At 37.0% G+C, this 21715-nt stretch overlaps 1 protein-coding gene across 1 annotated transcript in view; it reads left to right on the top strand.

Annotated features, from left to right (window-relative positions):
• Positions 1–21715, top strand: part of ADAM32 (ADAM metallopeptidase domain 32) — a 168089-nt gene that overhangs the window by 129698 nt on the left and 16676 nt on the right. The window contains exons 15-17 of the mRNA XM_030314465.1: positions 5776–5881; positions 7703–7886; positions 10288–10371. Coding sequence (XP_030170325.1) covers positions 5776–5881; positions 7703–7886; positions 10288–10371 — 374 coding nt within the window. The remainder of the gene's footprint in view (positions 1–5775; positions 5882–7702; positions 7887–10287; positions 10372–21715) is intronic.

Genomic DNA, 21715 nt, shown 5'->3' with positions numbered 1-21715 from the left:
TCCTGAGTCTCTTCTCTAGAATTTTGGGCCATTGAACAAGAGAATTTTCCCTCTAAGTACTCAAAATATCATATGTATAGCTCTAGAGTTTTTGACAGCTATGCTTTTGACCATGTGGAGAAAGGTGGGCCTCAAAGAAATGGAGAAATGAAGCTGGAGTGTAATCATATATGAAAACAAGAGAAAGGGAGATAAACTACTTATATTTCTTCCTTTAATGCCAGTGTAATAAATAATATTTAATCTGCCTGTTCTTGTCTCATAATTTTTATGGATTTTCTGGACTTGTTAGAAGTGGTTATTTTTCCATCATTTCAGTTGGTGTACAGCAGTACTCTATAGTTTATTAAAAGTGGAAAAGCATTGTAGGTCAAGGGGCTTCAGATTCTATGAGTAAGACTTATTTATCTTAAATTGCTCTTAAGACTGTTTTAGAAGCCATGAAGAAAAGATTTCTACTCTCTCCTCTCATCATTTGTGGAAAGTTTAAATTGGTTCTATCTGCAAATTGTTTGAAAAAATGTAGCATTGATATGGCCTCTTTTAATAAAAATAGGGGATCACAAAAAAGAAAATATAATGAAATTAGTGAGGTGACATTGGAAATATAATTTAGAAGAGATTACTAAGAAGTTTGTTTCAAACATTAATCTTTGAAAATCTCTATTGCTTTGGGGCACCTGGGTGGCTCAGTTGGTTGAGCATCTGACTCTCGGTTTCGTCTCAGGTTATGATCTGACAGTTCATGGGATCAAGCCCCACACTGGGCTCTGCACTTGTAACGTGGAACCTGCTTGGGATTCTCTCTCTTCCTATCTCTCTGCCCTTCCCCTTTTCACGCTCTCTTTCTGTCAAAATAAATAAATAAACTTTCAAAAAAATATGTATTGCCTCAAAGAGAGTAGGTATGGTTCGTATTGGAGGTCTTGATTTTGGATGTCAAACTCCATAAGGAAGAACGATTATGGGATCTAGTTATCCAAGGTGTTGATTTTTTCATTCATTGAATAAATATTTATATAACACTTTAATTGGGTATGGCACTACCCTTCTAGCACTGGAAACCCAGTGATGGACAAGACAAAAAAAAAGATGTATATTGGAGGTTATAGTCCAGATGGAGGTTATAGTCCAGTGATGGGATCAGGCAATAGACATAAAAAGAAGAGCAGTGTTGCTGAAGTGTAGTAAACCAAATTGAGTAAAGACCATGGCAAGAAAATTGGATTTTATCCTTGGGGTAGTATGAAGCCCTTAGAGATATTTAAGTAGGAGACTAATATATGATTTTTATTTATTTATTTTTTAATGACTGATTTATGGTATGGAGAATGCACTATTTTAGGGAGTGGAAAAACAGAAGCAGGGAATCACTTAGAAGGCTGTTGTAGAATATTAGAAGAGAATTGATGATAGCTCAACTAGAGTTGTAGCCAGTGAGAAGGTAAGAAGTAATCATACTCTGGCTATATTTAGGAGATAGTGTCAGTAAGACTTGGATTAGGTGGTAGAGGCAGGCAGTAAGGGGAAAAAAGAAATCAAGGAAGATTCTTGTTTTGGCCTGAACATCTGGTTGACTAATTGTCCTAAAAACTGAAATAAGGAAGTCTAGGGGTAAATCAGAGTATGTTGAACCGAAGATGAAGTTGAGTTAGATGTCAGGTTATGAAAGCTAAAATTTTAGCTAACATTTCATTGGCTCCCTTTATTCTAGTTGAGAGGAGGTAGCCTTTTATTCCATCTAACTGGAAACATAAGCCAGTAGTCTCTAATAGGAGTCAAGGAGTATAGCCTAAATATTCCTAATGCTCAATGCTATATATGAGGATTGCCTAAATTTTTTGCAATAATTTTCCAATACTTATTGCCCTAGTACCAACCATGCACAAATATCTATGCCAGTGTATTTACTATTTAATTGTATCCCATAGCATTTTATAATAGTGTATAGGCAATCTAAATACACTATTTGGACTATGGAAGGACAGATTCTTTTAGTAGATTTGGTTGCTATACTGGATATGAGGTAACATTTTGACATGTGACTTCACATTTGCAAAGTGTTGCCCTTTTAGTGTTTCCATCTGGAAAACACAGACTGGTCTGAGAGAAAGTCTCTAACACTAATGAAAGATGGTATTCAGGAGAGAAATTAATATAAAGCTCATTGGTATCTTCACAAAAGATGGACTAATAAAAAATAGGCTAGTTGAAGAACATTAGTTTTAAGAGAATTCATTTGACTACGGATCTTTCTCAACTTATGATGGGGTTACATCTTGATAAACCATACATTTAATACACTTAACCTACTGAACATCAGAGCCTAGGCTATGATGAGCCTACCTTAAAGGTGCTCAGAAAGAACCCTTACATTAGCCTACAATAGGGCAAAATCATCTAACACAAAGCTTATTTTGTAACAAAGTATTGAATATCTCATGTAATTTTTTGGATACTATATGACAAGTGAAAAACAGAATGGTTATATGCATACAGAATGGTTGTAAGTATATTGGTTGTTTATGCTTATGATCATGAGGCTGACTTGGAATTGTGGCTTGCTGCTGCTGCCCAGCATCACAAGTGAGTATCATACCACTTAGCCCAGGAAAAGATTAAAATTTAAATTCTGAAGTACAGATTCTACTGAATGCATATTGTTTTTGCACCATCATAAATTTTTAAAAAATGTTAAGTTGAAATGTGAGTCAGGAACTGTCTGTATTCTGTGACTAAACATAATTTTTATATTATATCTCTAAACTGGATTGAATTATCCAATTTCTGACTTGTCCTGGGTAATATCTTGGTGTTTAACAAGTCCTGAATTGGCATTCTTGACCTGGTATTTCAGATTTACAAGTGAACTGATTAGACATTGTGAATACTGAGAAATAACATTGTCTGTCCTAATGGTACTATACAGTCACCTTTGATGGACCAATGTTTAAAACTGGTGAAAAGAGAATTAGGAAATGGTAAAGAAAGAAAAAGAATGTTGGGGAAGATGTAGTTAATGAAAGGAGCAGGTAAACAAGAGAAATCCTCTTGATCCTAAAAGAAAATGGAAAAGGATTAGATGGGAATTCACAGTGGCTAAATAAACATCATGTTAATTAATTCTCATAACAATCTATTGAGGTAGATACTGTTTACTTTTATAGATGAGGCAGCTGGGCTTAGCAAGCTTCATTTTAGAGAAGGTAACTGTGCTAGGCAGAATTTTTTTTCTTAAAGTTTTAATTTAAATTCTAGTTAATTAACATACAGGGTAATAGTAGTTCAGGGAATAGACTGTTCCTGATATATAATTCCAATATAGTGATTCAACAATTCTGTACAACACCCAGTGCTCATTGCAACAAGTGTACTCCTTATCACCTATCACCCATTTAACCCACCCACTCCCTAACTGCCTGTCCTCTGGTAACCATCAGTTTGTTCTCCATAGTTAATAGTCTGTTTCTTGGTTTGCCTGCCTCTCTCCTTTTCCCCTTTGCTCATTTGTTTTCTTTCTTCAATTCTGCATATGAGTGAAATCATATGGTATTTGTCATTCACTGACTTATTTCACTTAGCATAATATTCTCTAGTTTCATCCACGTCATTGAAAATGACAAGATTTCATTCTTTTTTTATGGCTGAGTAATATTCCATTGTGTGTGTGTGTGTGTGTATATATATATACATATATATGTATATATATATATACATATACATATATATATACATACATATACATATATATATATGTATATACACTACTGTATCCATTCATCAATTGATGGACACTTGGGCTGTTTTCATAATTTGGCTAGTGTAGATAATACTGTTATAACCATCAGGGTGCTTGTATCCTTTCAAAATAGTATTTTTGTATTCCTTGGGTAAATACCTACTGCAATTGCTGAATCATAAAGTACTTCTATTTTTAACTTTTTGAGAAACCTTCATACTGTTTTCCACAGTGAGTCCACCAGTTTGTGTTCCCAACAACAGTGCAAGAGGGTTCCTCTTTCTCCACATCTCAACAACACCTGTTATTTCCTGTGTGGTTATTTTTAGCCATTATGAAAGGTGTGAGGTGGTATCTCATCATGGTTTTGGTTTGTATTTCCCTGATGATTGATGTTGAACATCTTTTCGTGTGTCTGTTAGCTATCTGGATGTCCTCTTTGCAAAAAATGTCTCTTCAAGTCTTCTTCCCATTTCTTAACTGGATTATTTGTTTTTTGGTTGTTGAGTTTGATAAGTTCTTTATAGATTTTGGATACTAACCCATTGTCAAATATGCCATTTGCAAATATCTTCTCCTGTTCCGTAAGTTGCCTTTTAGTTTTGTTGATTGTTTCCTTCACTGTGCAGACACTTTATTTTGATGTAGGTCTTTAATCCATTTTGAATTTACTTTTGTGTATGGTGTAAGTAAGTGGTCTAGTTTCATTCATCTGCATGTTGCTGTCCAGTTTTCCCAACACCATTTGTTGAGGAAACTGTCTTTTTTCCATTGGACATTCTTTCTTTCTTTCTTGATGATTAATTGACCATACAATTGTGGGTTCATTTTTGGGTTCTATATTCTGTTCCATTGATCTATGTGCCTTTTTTTAAACTTATATTTGCCATTACCATACTGTTCTGGTAACTACAGCTTTGTAATATAAGTCAAAGTCCAGAAATGTGATGCCTCCAGCTTTGCTATTCTTTTGCAGGACTGCTTTGTGATTTAGTGTCTTTTGTGATTTCATGCAAATTCAAGACTCTGCTAGCGTTCAGGCCTTGGATTAATCCCCTTCCTTTGAGTTGGGGTAGAACCAGTGAATATGTGATGGAATGTCAATCCTGTGATTATAGTTAATAGTAAAGATGAAGGAATTTTGAAGATGTAATTAAGGTCCATAATTAGTGAACTTTGAGTTAAGCAAAAAGGAAGATCATTCTGAGTGAGCCTGACCTAATCATGTGAGCCCTTTAAAAGATGGGAGATGTCAGAGAGATTCTCTTGCTGGCTTGGAAGAAACAACCTGTCACGTTGTGAGAGGGCCATGTGACTAGGATGTGAGGGGAGTTCTAGGAGCCAAGAGCAACCCCTGCCAGATGGTAAGCAAATGAAGCTATGGCTACAAAAAAAACCCCTGAATTCTACCAACAACCAATGAGCTCAGAAGAGGACTTCAGCCTCTGATGAGACTGCAGCCCCAGCCAGTAACATTATTTAGCCTTATGAGACTCTTGAGCAGAGAGAGACCTCACTTGTGTAATATAAATGGGTGTTGTTTTAAATTGCCAAGATTTTGGTAATATTTTACACAGTGATGAAAACTAAATACAGTAATGAAGGGAAAAGGTAGGTAATAGGTTGGCAGCTTTGCTCCTTTCATTTTAGACTTTCTGAAAGTACAATTAGGTTTCTTCAATGAGATTTTGTAATAGACCTGGCTTTTTATATGTTCCTACTCACAAACTAGGAAAATGAGTATCGTTTTCTTGCATTATCTCTCTATTGCCTTTTTCATAGAGTACTCTCATGGTGTACACTTCTGTAACTTTCCTTTCCCCTCATGATATCTTTTGTGATGCAAATAATTGAAAATGAAACAAAAGGGGAAATAATTTTGAGCACTACTTTTCACTTTAATTCTCTTTTATTAATCTCACTAGGAAAACTTTTGAATTAGATGCTAATATTAGAAGGCAAAGTAAATATGTAAGAGAGAATGAACTAAGATGAAGAAGGGAGTTTTAATCCAAATATATTTCTAACTCTGACAGGTTCAAAAAATGCACCATTTGCCTGCTATGAAGAAATACAGTCTCACGCTGATAGGTTTGGGAACTGTGGTAAAATAAGAGGCAAATTTCAATCCTGTTCATGGAGGTATGCCATGGGAATATTAAAGATACTTTTCTTATGTTCTATAAGATTTTTTTTTAGTTTTTCTCTCTATATTTCATTCATTCCAGTGGTTTCAAGTATCACATGTGTAAGGGAGTGAATTTTAAATCAAAATCTGTAGCCCTGACATCTTTCTTGTGTTATAGGCTAACTTTCTATCTAATTTTAAACATCTATATGTGGGTGATCATTAGACTTCTAAATTCAATCCAAGATTGAAAGTAATAATATCCATTGCACTTTTCTTCTTTGAACCTGCTCATTTTTCTTTATAAAAATACTATCCTCACTCACTTGATTGTTTGCCCAAGCTGAAGACTGCCCAGTGTCCATAAAATGAAATTAAATTTCCCCTGCATTTGAAAAGCAAGATTTTTGATATTTTGGTCATTAATTTGTTTTAAACATTTATTAAGAACCTACTGTGTGGGGTGACTGGGTGGCTCCGTCGCTTAAGTGTCAGACTTTGGCTCAGGTCACAATCTCATGGTTGGTGAGCCTGAGCCCTATGCCAGGCTCTGTGATGACATCTGAGAGCCTGGAGCCTGCTTTGGATTCTGTGTCTCCCTCTCTCTCTGCCCCTCCCCCACTTACACTCTGTCTCTCTCTCTCAAAAACAAATAAACATTAAAAAAATGTACATTTTAAAAGAATCTGCTATGTGCTGGACACTGAACTAGATACTCATTAGCAAGCATACATGGCCCTTGTGCTTACTGAATTTGTACACTGGTAAACACACCACATAGTTTTGTTTCCTTGGTTGGTTATGCTGTTAATTTTGTTTGGAAATACCTTACTCTGGGGTGCCTGGGTGGCTCAATTGGTTAAGCGTCCGACTTCAGCTCAGGTCATGAACTCACGGTTCATGAGTTGAAGCCCCGCACTGGGCTCTGTGCTGACAGCTCAGAACCTGGAGCCTGCTTTGGATTCTGTGTCTCCCTCTCTCTCTGCCCCTCCCCCACTTTCACTTTCTCTCTCTCTCTCTCTCTCTCTCTCAAAAATAAATAAATGTTAAAAAAAAATAGAAATACCTTACTCTGGCTATTGAAATTCTACTAATTTGTAAACTTTGACTTAGATTTATGAATCATCTTCTCTATGAAGTTTCTCCTAATTGCTAAGTTAGAATGGGTCCTCATCTTAAATCTCTGTGAGAATTAATTTATTGTGGCACTTTTAATGGGATTTATATTACATTTAGTATTAAACTGTAAGGTCCTTGAGGTTAAGAGTAACGACTTATCACTCTTTCCCTCTACAGAGGGATATGAGATACTTGAGTGAATTGATTATTTGACAGTAAGTATATAATTCTTCACAGTGAATAAAAGACCTTTCATTAGCAGCATTGAAAGACAAGCTTGCAGAGTGATTTTCTTTTTAATTTTTAAAATATTTATTCATTTTTGAGAGAGAAAGAGAGAGGGAGAGAGAGAGAGAAAGAGTGTGCATTGGGAGGGACAGAGAGAGAGGGAGACACAGAACTCAAGGCAGGCTCCAGGCTCCAGGCTGTCAGCACAGAGCACAACACAGGATTTGAACTCATGAACTGTGAGATCATGACCTGAGCCAAAGTCAGACACTCAGCCAACTGAGCCACCCAGGCATCTCTGGAGTATTTACTTTAAATGTTAGTGTTAAAATGTTACATTTTCCCTAGTTACATTTGCCATAAATGGAGAGCTGTACTTGGTTTTGTTTTGGGTTTTTTTGTCAAAGAAAGAAAATCTGAAGCATTTCTAACAAATTCCTAACAAATACCTAATGTGTAATAATCATATAATTTTACTATGTTTTCAGGAATCTTCAATGTGGGAGACTAATTTGTACTTACCCTACACGAATTCCTTTTCACAAAGAAAATGGCGCTGTGATTTATGCTTTTGTACGAAATAATTTATGTATAACCATAGACTACAGATTGCCTAATGCAAATCAAGATCCAATGAAAGTCTCCAATGGTTCTCATTGTGATGAAGGGAGGGTAAATGATTTAAAATCTATTTTTTTAAATCTAGTTTTATTAATTTATTTAATATTTTCATTTAAGTATCAAATTTCAGTTCATTTCTATGTAACTTTAAATATTTGGATAAGGAGAAAATGAATAAGCTTCATTTTGTCTCCAGATATTAAGAGGGCAATAGGAATGTTTGATCTTCTTCAGAATTTCGGTATTGTGACCAAGGAAACTCCCAAGTGTTTTGGAACTGGAGTGTGAGGAGAGCTATCTTGTGACTATGTTAAGTACTCCATTGCATGGAAATTCACTTTTCTTCTTAGAGAAGAAAGAAGAAATCCCCCTTAGTAATATATGTCTCTTCGTAGCCCGATAAGAGCACCACTTAGATCAGGCTTCTTAGAATCGATTCTTCAAAACTTCTTATTTTTTGACATTCTGCAAGTAACCTAACCAGTCTGAGATGTCACAACTGGATGTAAAGTGGTGATAGTAATAGCATTTACTCTATGGGGTTATTGCAAAGATTAAATGAGATTCCTGGAACATAGAGCTAAATGTAGATTGGCTATTATTATTGATTATTATAATTAACTATGTTTGAGGCTAACCCAAATCTGGAGAAAACATAGGAGGAATAAACTTACTTGAACATTTCATTTAATTCCTGGCCAGATCTTTGCTTATGAGGAATGATAATCTAGTGTAGGCCTTAAATGCCTCCTTAAAGGATGTATATACCAAGGAGCTCAGTAGCTATATTTTGGCCTTGGAGCCAAAACAACTAAAAAATGAAACATAGTCAACAAATGATTTGATATTATTCAGTCGATAATTTAGTAAGAATAGAATCCATTTTATAACATGGACAGTTCTTCTCAGTGTTAATGTATGAAAACACATTTTACCAGATAGTTTTTAATGATATTCTAAATCACATATGATGAAACCTTCTTGGCAATTTTTTTTTGTCAGTAGCATCCTAATATAACAGGATTCTTCATCTCAGTTTCAATTGAGGCAGGCATGCAATAGATACTACACTCAAAGGGAGTTTTAGACACACCATCAAGGCCAAGAACTAATGAGAAAACTCAACACAGTGAAGGTTTAAAAGAATTGTTAGTTTGTTTGCATTTAGAAAGTGTTTTGTGAGGCTATTTTTTTTAAGTCAGACACTCAACTGAGTGAGCCACCCAGATACCCCTAAAACTATTTTTTTGAAGAGTTGTACTGTCCTTTAATGTTTAAAAGGAAATCATTTTCACATACTACATTCCATTTTAACTTCAAAACAAATCTCGATGCTTTAGAAAAAGTATGATTTGTACTCAGATAAGAAAACTGTATCTTAGGGTAGTTGATATTGCTGTAAATACTGGAGTTGGTAATGTATCCTTAATCCTCTGATTAATACATTTTAAACTTAGAATGATTATATCTGGATGTTTCATACATTCCATAATATAATTTAGATATGTATAGCATATTTTAATAAAAATTCCTATCAACTTTATTAGAGAATTGTAATAATAATTCATATTTGAGGAAAATTTACTATATGTCCTGATAATTTTCTTTCGATGCAAACTTTTGATATATGCGACAAATACAGCATATTCTTTTAACTGTGCTCTTAGGAATAGTTTTGTTAGATTTCAGGGTATTATAAGTGGTTATGTGAACATGATTTTTTTTGGTCTTATTTGTATCTGTCACTTCCCTACATTGAATTATTTTTTTAGCTAATTTTAAAAAATAAATGTTTATTTATTTTTGAGAGAGAGAGAGAGAGAGAGAGAGAACATGAGTGGGGGAAGGGCAGAGAGAGGGAGACAGAGGATCTGAAGAGGGCTCTGCACTGGCAGCAGTGAGCCTGATGTGGACTCGAACCCACAAACTACGAGATCATGCCCTTAGTTGAAGTCAGACAATCAACAGCCTAAGCTACCCAGACTCCCCTAAAACGAACTTTTTAGAGCAGTTTTAGGCCCACAGCAAAACTGAAAGGAAGGTACAGAGTTCCCATATACTCCCTTGCTCTCACATAAGCATAAGACTATTATCAACATCCCCCACTAGAGTGGTACATTTGATACAATTGGTGAGCTTGCATTGACACATCATTATCACCCAGTCCATAATTTACATTAGATTTATCTGAAAAATTGCAAAATACTTGGAGATTAAACAACACATTTTTAAATGTGCTAAAGGAGAAATTTTAAGACAATTTGAAAAATATTTTGAACTAATTGAAAATGAAAACACAACATAAAAATTTGCAGGTTACAGCAAAAGCAATACTTAGATGGAAATTTATTACATTGAACACTTATGGTCTTATGGTATAAAATTACTGACTTTTATGTCAAGGCAGCTGGACTCCTTTAACATGGAAAAAAGATTTTTTTTCTTTTTTTAGATCTGTGTAAATGGTGAATGTGTAGAATCAAGAATAATTAAGTCTGAATCATCTGCCTGTTCAAAAAAGTGCAACGGACATGGAGTAAGTAAGCACAAAATTTGTTTCCCCAAATTACATCTATTTGAACACTTTTTAAAAAATTAATTAATTAACTAATTTTTAAATTTACATCCAAGTTAGCATATAGTGCAACAATGATTTCAGGAGTATATTCCTTAATACCCTTAGCCCATCCCCCCTCCCAAAACCCTTCCAGCAAGCCTTTGTTTGTTCTCTATATTTAAGAGTCTTGTTGTGTCCCCCTCACTATTTTTATATTATTTTTGCTTCCTTTCCCTTATGTTCACCTGTTTTGTATCTTAAATTTCACATGTGAGCTAAGTCATATGATATTTGTCTATCTCTGATTGACTAATTTCACTTAGCATAATACCGTCCAGTTCCATCCACATAGTTGCAAATGACAAGATTTCATTCTTCTTGATTGCCGAGTATACATACACCATTGTATACATTCACCACTTCTTCTTTATCCGTTCATCTATCGATGGACATTTGGGCTTTTTCCATACTTTGGCTATTGTCGATAATGCTGCTATAAACATTGGGTGTAAATGCCCCTTCAAAACAGCACACCTATATCCATTGGATAAATACCTAGTAGTGCAATTGCTGGCTCGTGGGGTAGTTCTATTTTTAATTTTTTGAGGAACCTCCATACTGTTTTCCAGAGTGACTGCACAAGTTTGCTTTCCCAGTGCTTTTGCAGAACAAAAGAGATCCTCTTTCTCTGCATCCTTGCCAACATTTGTTGTTTCCTGAGTTGTTAATGTTAGTCATTCTGACAGATGTGAGGTGGTACCTCATTGTGGTTTTGGTTTGTATTTCCTTGCCGATGAGTGATGCTGAGCATCTTTTCATGTGTCTGTTTGCCAACTGGATGCCTTCTTTGGAAAAGTGCCTATTACTGTCTTTTGCCCACTTATTCACTAGATTATTTGGTTTTTGGGTGTTGAGTTTGATAAGTTCTTTATAGATTTTGAATACTAACCCTTTATCTGATATGTCATTTGCACATATCTTCTCCCATTCCATCGGTTGCTTTTTAGTTTTGCTGATTGTTTCCTTCACTGTGCAGAAGTTTTTTTATCTTGATGAGGTCCCAGTTTGGCTATTCAGGGTATTTTGTGGTTCCATGCAAATTTTAGGATTGTTTGCTCTAGCTTTGAGAAGAATGCTGGTGCAATTTTGACTGGGATTGCATTGAATGTGTAAATTGCTTTGGGTAGTATTGACATTTTAACAATATTTGTTTTTCCAGTCCATGAGTATGGAATGTTTTTCCATTTCTTTGTGTATTCTTCAATTTCCTTTATAAGTTTTCCATAGTCTTCAGCATACAAATCTTTTACAACTTTGGTTAGGTTTATTCCTAGGCATTTTATGCTTCTTGGTGCAGTTATAAATGGTATCAATTTCTTGATTTCTCTTCTGTTGCTAGATTATTGGTGTACATAAATGCTATTTACATTTATGGTGTGTACATTGATTTTGTGTCCTATGACTTTGCTGAAGTCATGTATCAGTTCTAGCAGCTTCTTAGTGGAGTCTTTCGGGATTTCCATGTAGAGTATCATGTCGTCTGTGAAAAGTGAAAGTTTGACTTCTTTGCCAATTTGGATGCCTTTTATTTCATTTTGTTGTCTGATTGTAGAGGCTAGGACTTCCAACACTATATTAAACAACAGTGGTGAGAGTGGACATTCCTGCTGATTCCTGATCTCAGGGGGTAAGCTCTCAGTTTTTCTCCCTTGAGGATGATATTAGCTGTGGACTTTTCATATTTGGCTTTTATGATGTTAAGGTATGTTCCTCCTATCCCAGCTTCTTGAGGATTTTTATTAAGAAAGGATGCTATATTTTGTCAAATGCTTTTTCTGCATCTATTGACAGGATCATATGGTTCTTATCCTTTCTTCTCTTAATGTGATGTATCACACTGATTGATTTGTGAATATTGAACCAGCCCTGTATACCAGGAATGAATCCCACTTTATTGTGTTAAATAATTCTTTGGATATACTGTTGAATTCAATTTGTTAGTGTCTTGTTGAGAATTTTTGCATCCATGTTCATCGGGAATATTGGCCTGTAATTCTCCTTTTTAGGGGGTTCTCTGTCTGGTTTGGGAATCAAGGTGATGCTGGCTTGATAGAATGAGTCTGGAAGCTTTCCTTCCATTTCTACTTTTTGGGACAGCTCTCAAGCTGTCAAGGATAGGCATTAACTCTGCTTTAAATGTCTGGTAGAATTCCCCTGGGAAGCCATCTGGCCCAGGAGTCTTATTTGCTGGGAGATTTTTGATAACTGATTCAATTTCTTTGCTGGTTATGGGCCTGTTCAAATTTTCTGTTTCTTCCCCTCTGAGTTTTGTTAGTGTGTGGGTGTCTAGGAATTTGTCCATTTCCTCCATGTTGTCCAGTTTGTTGGAATATAACTTTTATAGTATTCTATGATAATTGTTTGTATTTCTATGATGTTGGTTGTGATCTGTCCTCTTTCATTCATGATTTTATCTATTTGGGTCCTCTCTCTTTTTGAGGAGTCTGGCTAGGGGTTTATCAATTTTATTTTTTCAAAAACCAGCTCTAAGATTCATTGATATATTCTATTTTTTGGGGATTTTATATTGTTTTTTTCTGCTCTAATATTTATTATTTCTCTTCTTCTGCTGGCTTTGAGGTTTCTTTGCTGTTCTTCTAGTTCCTTTAGGTGTCCTGTTAGATTTTGTATTGGGGATTTTTCTTGTTTCTTGAGATAGGCCTGGACTACAGTGTACTTTCCTCTTACGACTGCCTTTCCTGCATCCCAAAGGGTTTGGACTGTCCTGTTTTCATTTTCATTTGCTTCCATATATTTTTTAATTTCTTCTTTAATTGCCTGGTTGAGTCATTCTTTCTTTAGTAGGATGTTCTTTAACCTCCATGCATTTGGAGGCTTTCCAAATTTTCTCTTATTGATTTCAAGTTTCATGACATTGTGATCAGAACAACATATGATCTTATCTCTTTTATATTTATTGAGGGCTGTTTTGTGACCAAGTACATGATTCTATTTTGGAGAATGTTCCATGTGCATGTGAAAAGAATGTGTATTCTGCTGCTTTTGGATGAAAGATTCTGAATATATCTGTCAAGTCCATCTGGTCCAGTGTATCATTCAAGGCCATTGTTTCTTTATTGATTTTTTTCCCAGATGATCTTTCCATTTCTGTAAGTGAAGTATTAAAGTCACCTGCAATTACGGCATTCCTATCAATAAGATTGCTTATGTTTGTGATTAATTGATTTATGTATTTGGGTTCTTTCAAGTTGGGAGTATAAACATTTACAATTGTTAGCTCTTCTTGATGGATAGACCCTGTAATTATGATATAATGCCCTTCTTCATCTCTTGTTACAGCCTTTAGTTTAAAATCTAGTTTGTCTGATATTAGTATGGCTACTCCAGCTTTCTTTTGACTTCCAGTAGCATGATAGATGGTTTCCATCCTCACTTTCAATCGAAAAGTGTCCTCAGGTCTAAAATGGGTCTCTTGTAGACAGCATAAATGGATCTTGTTTTTAAATCTACTCTGATAACATATATGTCTTTTGATTGGAGCATTTAGTCTGTTTACATTCAGTGTTATTATTGAAAGATATGGATTTGGTGTCATTGTGTTATGTTTCAGTTTCATGCTTGTGGTGATGTCTCTGGTCCTTTGTAGTCTGTGCAGCATTTTACTCACAAAGCCCCCCCTTAGGATCTCTTGCAGGGCTGGTTTAGTGGTCATGAACTCCTTCAGTTTTTGTTTGTCTGGCAAAGTCTTTATTTCTCCTTCTATTCTGAATGACAGCCTTTCTGGATAAAGGATTCTTGGCTGCATGTTTTTCCTATTCAGCACATTGAATATTTCCTGCCACTCCCTTCTGGCCTGCCAAGTTTCTGTGGATAGGTCTGCTAGTACCCTGATGTGTCTACCCTTGTAAGTTAAGGCCCATTTGTCCCTAGCTGCTTTCAGAATTCTCTCTTTATCTTTGTAATTTGCTGGTTTCACTATGATATTCCATGGAGAAGATCTATTCTTGTTAAATCGGAAGGGCATTTTCTGTGCCTTCTGGATTTGGATGTCCATTTTCTTTCCCAGATTAAGGAAGTTCTCAGCTATAATTTCTTCCGGTAAACCTTCTGCCCCTCTCTCTCTCTCTTTTCTTCTTCTGGAGCTCCTATGATACAGATATTATATTTCATTGAATCACTTAATTCTCCAATTCTCCCCTCATGGTCTAGTATTTTCTTATCTTTTTCTCAGCTTCATCATTTTCCATAATTTTATCTTGTATTTCACTTAATCTCCCCTCTCCCTCCTCTATCCTTGCTATCACTGCATCTAGTTTATTTTGTACCTCATTCACAGCATTTCTTAATTTGTCATGACTATTTCTTAGTTCCTTGATCTCTGCAGTAATAGATTCTCTGCTGTCTTCTATGCTTTTTGAAGCCCAGCAATTAATCTTATGACTATTATTCTAAATTTTTGCTCAGTTATATTGTTTATATCTGTTTTGAGCAATTCTCTAGCTGTCACTTCTTCCTGGAATTTCTTTTGAGGAGAATTCTTCTGTTTCATAATATTGACTAGTTTTCTGTCCCTTTTGTGTTTTAATAGTTTGCTATGAGTCCTGCTCCTGCAAGCACTACTATATTAAAAAGGGGTCATAATGCTGTCCAGGGTCTGGCCCTTCAGGAGGTATTTTTGGAGTGTGTTTCATGCTGTCTGTTGTTGAGACTCTGGTTGCTTTATCTCCCTACTTGTAGTGGTGGTTTGGTCCTTCCACCACATGTGCTTTGATTTGTTGAAGTATCCCTGGAAAAAATTTTTTTAAAAAGGGTGGTGGTGGTGGAAGAGGCCTTGTCCCATAGAAAGAGAGAAATTACTGAGGTGGGGTAAAGGAAAACAAACAAAAAATTGACCAGGCAGAGAATCAGAGAAACTATAGGGCTTAGTCCATAGAGAGAAAGAGGAACATAAATAAGGAGATACAGAAGAGGTATAAAAGGAATAGATTCAAAATGTCTGCTTAAACAAACCAACAACCAGAACAATCAGACTAGAGAATGGAAGAAATAAGAGGAATAAAAGGAAGAACACACACACACACACGCACACACACACACACACGCACACACACACAAATAAGAATTGACCAAGAACCAAATCAGAGAATGTAAAACCACTCGATACTTGATATTTGATGGTGCCTTGGAACCAGTGCCTGCGCTGGTCTGGAGGAGGGACTGTCTGGTTTGGTCAGTGTCAATCCTGCTCTGTTAGATACATAGTTACCAGGAACAGAGAGGCATGGTTTGGTGTAGGCAGGTCCTGCCTCCACTGTGCGCCCACTGTCTGTTCCCTGAAACCCTGCTTTGTTGGTGATGGGGAGAAAAATGGTGACACCCCAGTCTCTCCTCCCTGGACCAGGGGTCCCAAACCAATCTGTTCAGATCATCCTCACAGTGCCACATGGGCAGGAACAGGCTGGTTTTGTTCCACTCCACAGTCTCCTGAACTTCCTAGGTGCTTGACTGGGATTCAAACCTCGATGTCTGAAAGGATCCCACTCCATGCACCCTGGTTCCAGAGAAGTGCCACTCTTCCCAGCCCACTGACTAATGGCCTCTAGTTCCTCACAGTGCTGACTGGGCGCAAGTGGGCCACTATGTCCGCTCCACCATTTCCTGCACTTCCCTGGCACTCGGCTGGGATTCAAACCCCTGTGTCTTAAAGGATCCCACTCCATGTGTCCCAGTTCCAGTGTACTGTCACTCTGGGTACTGTTACAAAGGTCCTCTGTGTGGCAGGGGCCTGCAGGGTCTTTTGTCTTTTGAATGGCTGTTTGCCTTCTTCCCACAGCACTCAAGGGAGAGGATTGCTCTCTCCAACTGCACCTGGGAGCTAGCTATGGAACCCAAGGCTGGTTCCCCTCCTCCCCAGGTGCTTGAGTAGGGCAGAGAAAGCCTCACAGTTAGAAATTGGTTCTTTCTCTGTTTTTTCCATTCCTTGGTTTGTGGTTTTCCTCTTGTCCAAATACAATCCTACACTTCCACAACCTCTCTTTCTATTACTTTTGTCTCTCCACAGAAGGGGATCCCTCCCCTCCATGCCTACACTGCCCTTTTTCTCTCTCTTGGTTCGCAATCATCCACCTATGGCCCACCAAGTTGTCCCTGTGGGCCCCTAGAGATGTTTCTGTCACTCCATTGCCCGGATTCCTGGAATTTCCAGTCTTCTGGCCTCAATACTGCTGTGCTTGAGGGATGAGGGAACTTTGGGTCCCCCTACTTCTCTGCCATGTTGACTGACTCTTGATACTGATGAATCTTAAAAAACCTTATTTATACATCCAGTGCTAAGTTCAATTTATTCTAAAAATTTTTTTCAAATACTATTTTAAAGAATAGAAACCTAAAATATGTTGTATGTGTATTGTGTTTGTATAGTTGAAATATTTGGTTTGGTGTTATGGTTGTCATATAAAAGAATTATAGCCTCAGAATACCTAGGTGGCTCAGTTGGTTAAGCATCCAGCTCTTGATTTGAGCTCAGGTCATGATCTCATGGTTCGTGATTTCCAGCCCTATGTTGGGCTCCATGCTGACAGTGTGGAGCCTGCTTGGGGTTCTCTCCCTCTCTTTCTGCTTCTCCCCCACTTTCTCCCTCTTCTCTCTCAAAATAAATAAGCTTAAAAAACCCTCTCATTTACCAAAGCATAAGAGACTGTTAAAAACTGAGAACAAACTGAGGGTTGATGGGGGGTGGGAGGGAGGGGCGGGTGGGTGATGGGTATTGAGGAGGGCACCTTTTGGGATGAGCACTGGGTGTTGTATGGAAACCAATTTGTCAATAAACTTCATATAAAAAAAAAACAACAAAAAAAAAAAAAAAACACAAAAAAAAAAAAAAAAAAAAAAAAAAAAAAAACCCTCTCATTTAAAAAAAACAGTAAGAGAATTATAATTGTAACCTCATCTTGATAGATATATTTTAATGTTTATTTATTTATTTTAGGGGGTGTGAGAGGGTAAGAGAGAATCCCAAGCAGGCTCCATGCTCTCAACTCAAAGCCCGACATTGGGCTCAATCTCACAAATTGTGAGATCATGACAGCCAAAATCAGGAGTTGGATGCTTAACCAACTGAGTCACCAGGTGCTCCTGATAGATATATTTTAATTAAAAAAAAGAAAGAAAGAAAACTATTCCTACCTTTTGCCCACTAAGCTTCTAATTTCCATGTGGTGTCTAAGATGTGGTGCTATGTATATTATCATTTGTCTGATATGTATAATGTCTGTCTTATTTATTGACCTGACTATTCTCACAATAGTATAATACTATTTTATGTTTTATAGCAATTGGTAAAAAACAATTACAAATTAATATTAGATATGTCAAGTTTTCTAACTATTCTCTCTTGGATTATTTATTCAAATCTTTGTTATAATATTGGGAAAGTTTTGTGGTTTTCTTCATGTGATGTTGAATATACTTTGTTAAAATTATTTCTTCATATTCCATTGTTTGTTTTTAGTGTGATTAGGGATCTTTCCCTATTTTTTTTTTCAATATATGAAGTTTATTGTCAAATTGGTTTCCATACAACACCCAGTGCTCATCCCAAAAGGTGCCCTCCTCAATACCCATCACCCACCCTCCCCTCCCTCCCACCCCCCATCAACCCTCAGTTTGTTCTCAGTTTTTAGGAGGCTCTTATGCTTTGGCTGTCTTCCACTCTAGCCTCTTTTTTTTTCCTTCCCCTCTCCCATGGGTTCCTGTTAAGTTTCTCAGGATCCACATAAGAGTGAAACCATATGGTATCTGTCTTTCTCTGTATGGCTTATGGGGATCTTTCCCTATTACATTTAATGTGTAGGGAAGTTAATAATATTTGCACATTCATTTCTGTTTATATAACTTACTAAACTATAGAAAACTTGGAACAGTCACTGGAGACCTCAGAAAAGTTGTTTTACTAGCAACAGTAGCAGTAAGTTAGCCCTAGAGAAAAGGATATTCTAAATCTGCCCTATCAAAACTTAAAGATAATCCTTATGAAACTGCTCTGCAGGTAATTTAACTGTCTCCCAGCACAAAGTATAGCAATATTTAAAGGGAAACTATAAAATCTATATATTCTACAATATCAATAATAACCTGCATAAAATTCTTAAAAATAAGGAAATATGCCAAGAAGGAGAATTATGTAACGTATAAGGAGAAAAAAATTAGTCAATAAAAATGTACCCTGAAATGTTTAAAATGATATAATTACCTGATAGGAACTTTTTTTTAATATGAAATTTATTGTCAAATTGGTTTCCATACAACACCCAGTGCTCATCCCAAAAGGTGCCCTCCTCAATACCCATCACTCACCCCCCCTCCCTCCCATCCCCCATCAACCCTCAGTTTGTTCTCAGTTTTTAAGAGTCTCTTATGCTTTGGCTCCCTCCCTCTCTAACCTCTTTTTTTTTTTTCTTCCCCTCCCCCATGGACTATACATATTCTCATGGAGTTAAAAATATTAACATAATAATAAGAGAATGGGAGATATAATTTCTAGAGATGGGAAAATATAACTGAAATGAAAAATTCCATCAATGGGATTAACTGCTCAACAGACACAATAGAAGATATCAGTAAATTTAAAGATAAACCAATAGAAACTATTTAAATTGAAGGAAGAAGATTTAAAAAGATTGAAAAAAAAAACCATGAACCAGTATTCCCTCTTTTTTCTACTTCATTATTCTCCATAAGTTTGTCGTCTATATTGCTGATTCGCTGCTCTGCTTTACCCATCCTTGCCACCGTGTTATCTATTTAAGCTCAGTTACAACATTTTTAATTTCATCCTGACTAGCTTTTACTTCTTTTACCTCCACAGAAAGGGATTCTATTCGATTTTCAACCCCAGCTAGTATTCTTATTGTGATTCTACATTCTGATTCAGACATCTTGTTTGTATCTGTGTTGATTAAGTCCCTGGCTGTCATTTGTTCCTATTCTTTCTTTTGGGGTGAATTCCTTCATTTTGTCATTTTGAAGAAAGAAAAAGAATTAATAAAATAAAAAATAAATTAAAACTAAAAAATTAAAAACAACACAAAAAATCAAAGGAAGGATGTGAGCTCCTAGGTATGTTTTGGTTTGGTTGTTGAAAGAAGCTTGACAGAATAGAGAAAAAAGGGAAAGAAAAAGGAAAATGTTTGAAAATTTAAAAAAATGAATCAGTAAAATAGAACAAAATGAAATGATGAAAGTAAATAGGATTTAAAATTTACAAAAGTAAAAAATATACTAGAAAAAAATTAAAATATTTTTTATAAAAACAGAAAATAAAAATAAATTTTTTTCTCTTTCTGTATTCAAGAATTGTTGCAGGGAGTATGGCTGGAGTTGCAAAAGATGAGTCTGCAAACAAATTGCAGTTAAGTGAAGGTTCTCATACTCAAGTCGGAATGAGGCCCCAACTCCAGAATGCAGCTTCTTTTTATTAGCATAATTGCTAAAGACTACGTGCATAAAGTCAGCTAAGCAAGTGTGTTAATCAATCTAATGGTTTAGCTTTTTATGGTTGAATTTTGAGTTAATTGGTTTCTATAACACTAGGAAGGGTCAGGTGTGAAGGAGGATCTGGCCCTGGACAATGTTAATGGCTCTAGGCATTCCTTACCAGCCACAGCCTCGGTCAGCTATGTAAACATATCCTAAGGCCTTGCACCTTCTCCAGCCCTTCCCTTTTGAAGTCTCTTCCTTTGATGCTTCTCTCTTGCATCTCCCACAAAGAATAAGCAAAGAAAAAGAAAAAAAAATTGAATAGATGTACCAGCAAACAGAATGAAATATGATTGAAATTACATCCAATTTTCCCTAGAAGCCAAACTATGAAGCAGTTTATAGTCCATAAACTAAGCAGGCTGAGAGATTTGTGGTGTTCCTCTAGAGTGCAGTTGACCCATTTGGGCAGGGCTTGGTGTAGCGGCTTCCTTCTCCACTAGACGGTGCTGCTTAGTTTATTGGGGTGGATTGTTGTGGTGCACATAGGCATGTATGCGCATGCACAGGAGGGGTTAAAAATGGCGTCACCCAGCTACCTAGTCTCTAGTATCAGAACTCTGTGTTCTCACCCACTGGCAATCAAGCACCCCTCCTTTGTCTCCTGCTTTCATCCACTCCCTGCCTCTATGCTGTCTGTGACCAAGCAGTCAATCTGCCAGGAGGCACCTCCCTCCCGAGTTTTATCTCAGATGGGGCTGTGTTTCCAAATCCCTTACTTCTGAGGGCCCTGTGGCTTTGACCCGCTCAGAACCTCTCTGGGAGAGTCTCACCAAGCAATGGCCAGGTGCTGGCCCACCATCTGGTACGTGTACATGACTGTGCTGCTGCATAGCCCAGAGACTGTGGCCAGGTGTCTGCCTGCCCCAGAAAAAGTTTGTGCAATTATATAGCAGCAGCATTTCAGAGGTTGTGGTGAATCACAACAGCTATCTGGTGCCCTTAATGTCCTTGTTCCAACACAAGCAAATGTGGCTGTTCTCTGGGGTCTGCTGGGAACTTTGCCTTGTAGGGAGGCCACACAGCCTCTACCAGATGTCCTCTCAGTAGGGGTACTGCCACTCCCCTTGTGGTCTGAGGACCCCTTGGACCTCACTGTCTGCTCCTGGGGATTCACCCTTCCCATCAGAGCTCTGCCAGGTATCAAGCTGCAGAGTTTCGGACTCTGCACTCCCTGTTTATAGTGTCTTAATGGAATTTAAACCCTCTCCTTTCTCCTTTCCCTTTTTTCCTTTCTCCCTTTTTTGTTCAGTACACTCTTTCTGTTTCTTTCCAGCTGCTTTCAGGGGTAGTGCTTTTCCTGTACTCTCCCCCCTGTCTCCATCTTCTCTCCACAAGAAAAATAGCTCCTTACCCTCCATGGCTTCTCTCTCCCCTATTTTACGTCTCCACGCTGCATACCTGCTGAGTTCTGTGGTTCAAGTTGTGCAGACTGTTGTGTTAATCCTCAAATCAGTTTTCTACGTATGCAAGATGGTTTGGCGCTGATCTAGCTGCAGTTCAAGGATGAGAGAGGCAAAAAAGTTCCCTGCTGCTCTGCCATCTCGGCCCCCAGCCTGATTGGCTATAAATCAGAGGTTCCCAAAATTCCCTCAATTAATTTGCTAGAGTGGCTCACAGAACTTGGAGAAGCATTTTGCTTACCAGATTACTTTTTTATTATAAAAGTATATAACTCAGGTACAACCAGGTGGAGGAGATGAATAGGGCAAGATATAGGGAAAGGGTGCAGAGCTTCCATGCCACTCTCTGGATGCACACTGTC

Source organism: Lynx canadensis, chromosome B1 (genome assembly GCF_007474595.2).
Source record: "Lynx canadensis isolate LIC74 chromosome B1, mLynCan4.pri.v2, whole genome shotgun sequence".
In the NCBI taxonomy this organism is placed as follows: Eukaryota; Metazoa; Chordata; class Mammalia; order Carnivora; family Felidae; genus Lynx; species Lynx canadensis.
This window is presented reverse-complemented; position numbering and strand designations above follow the sequence as displayed.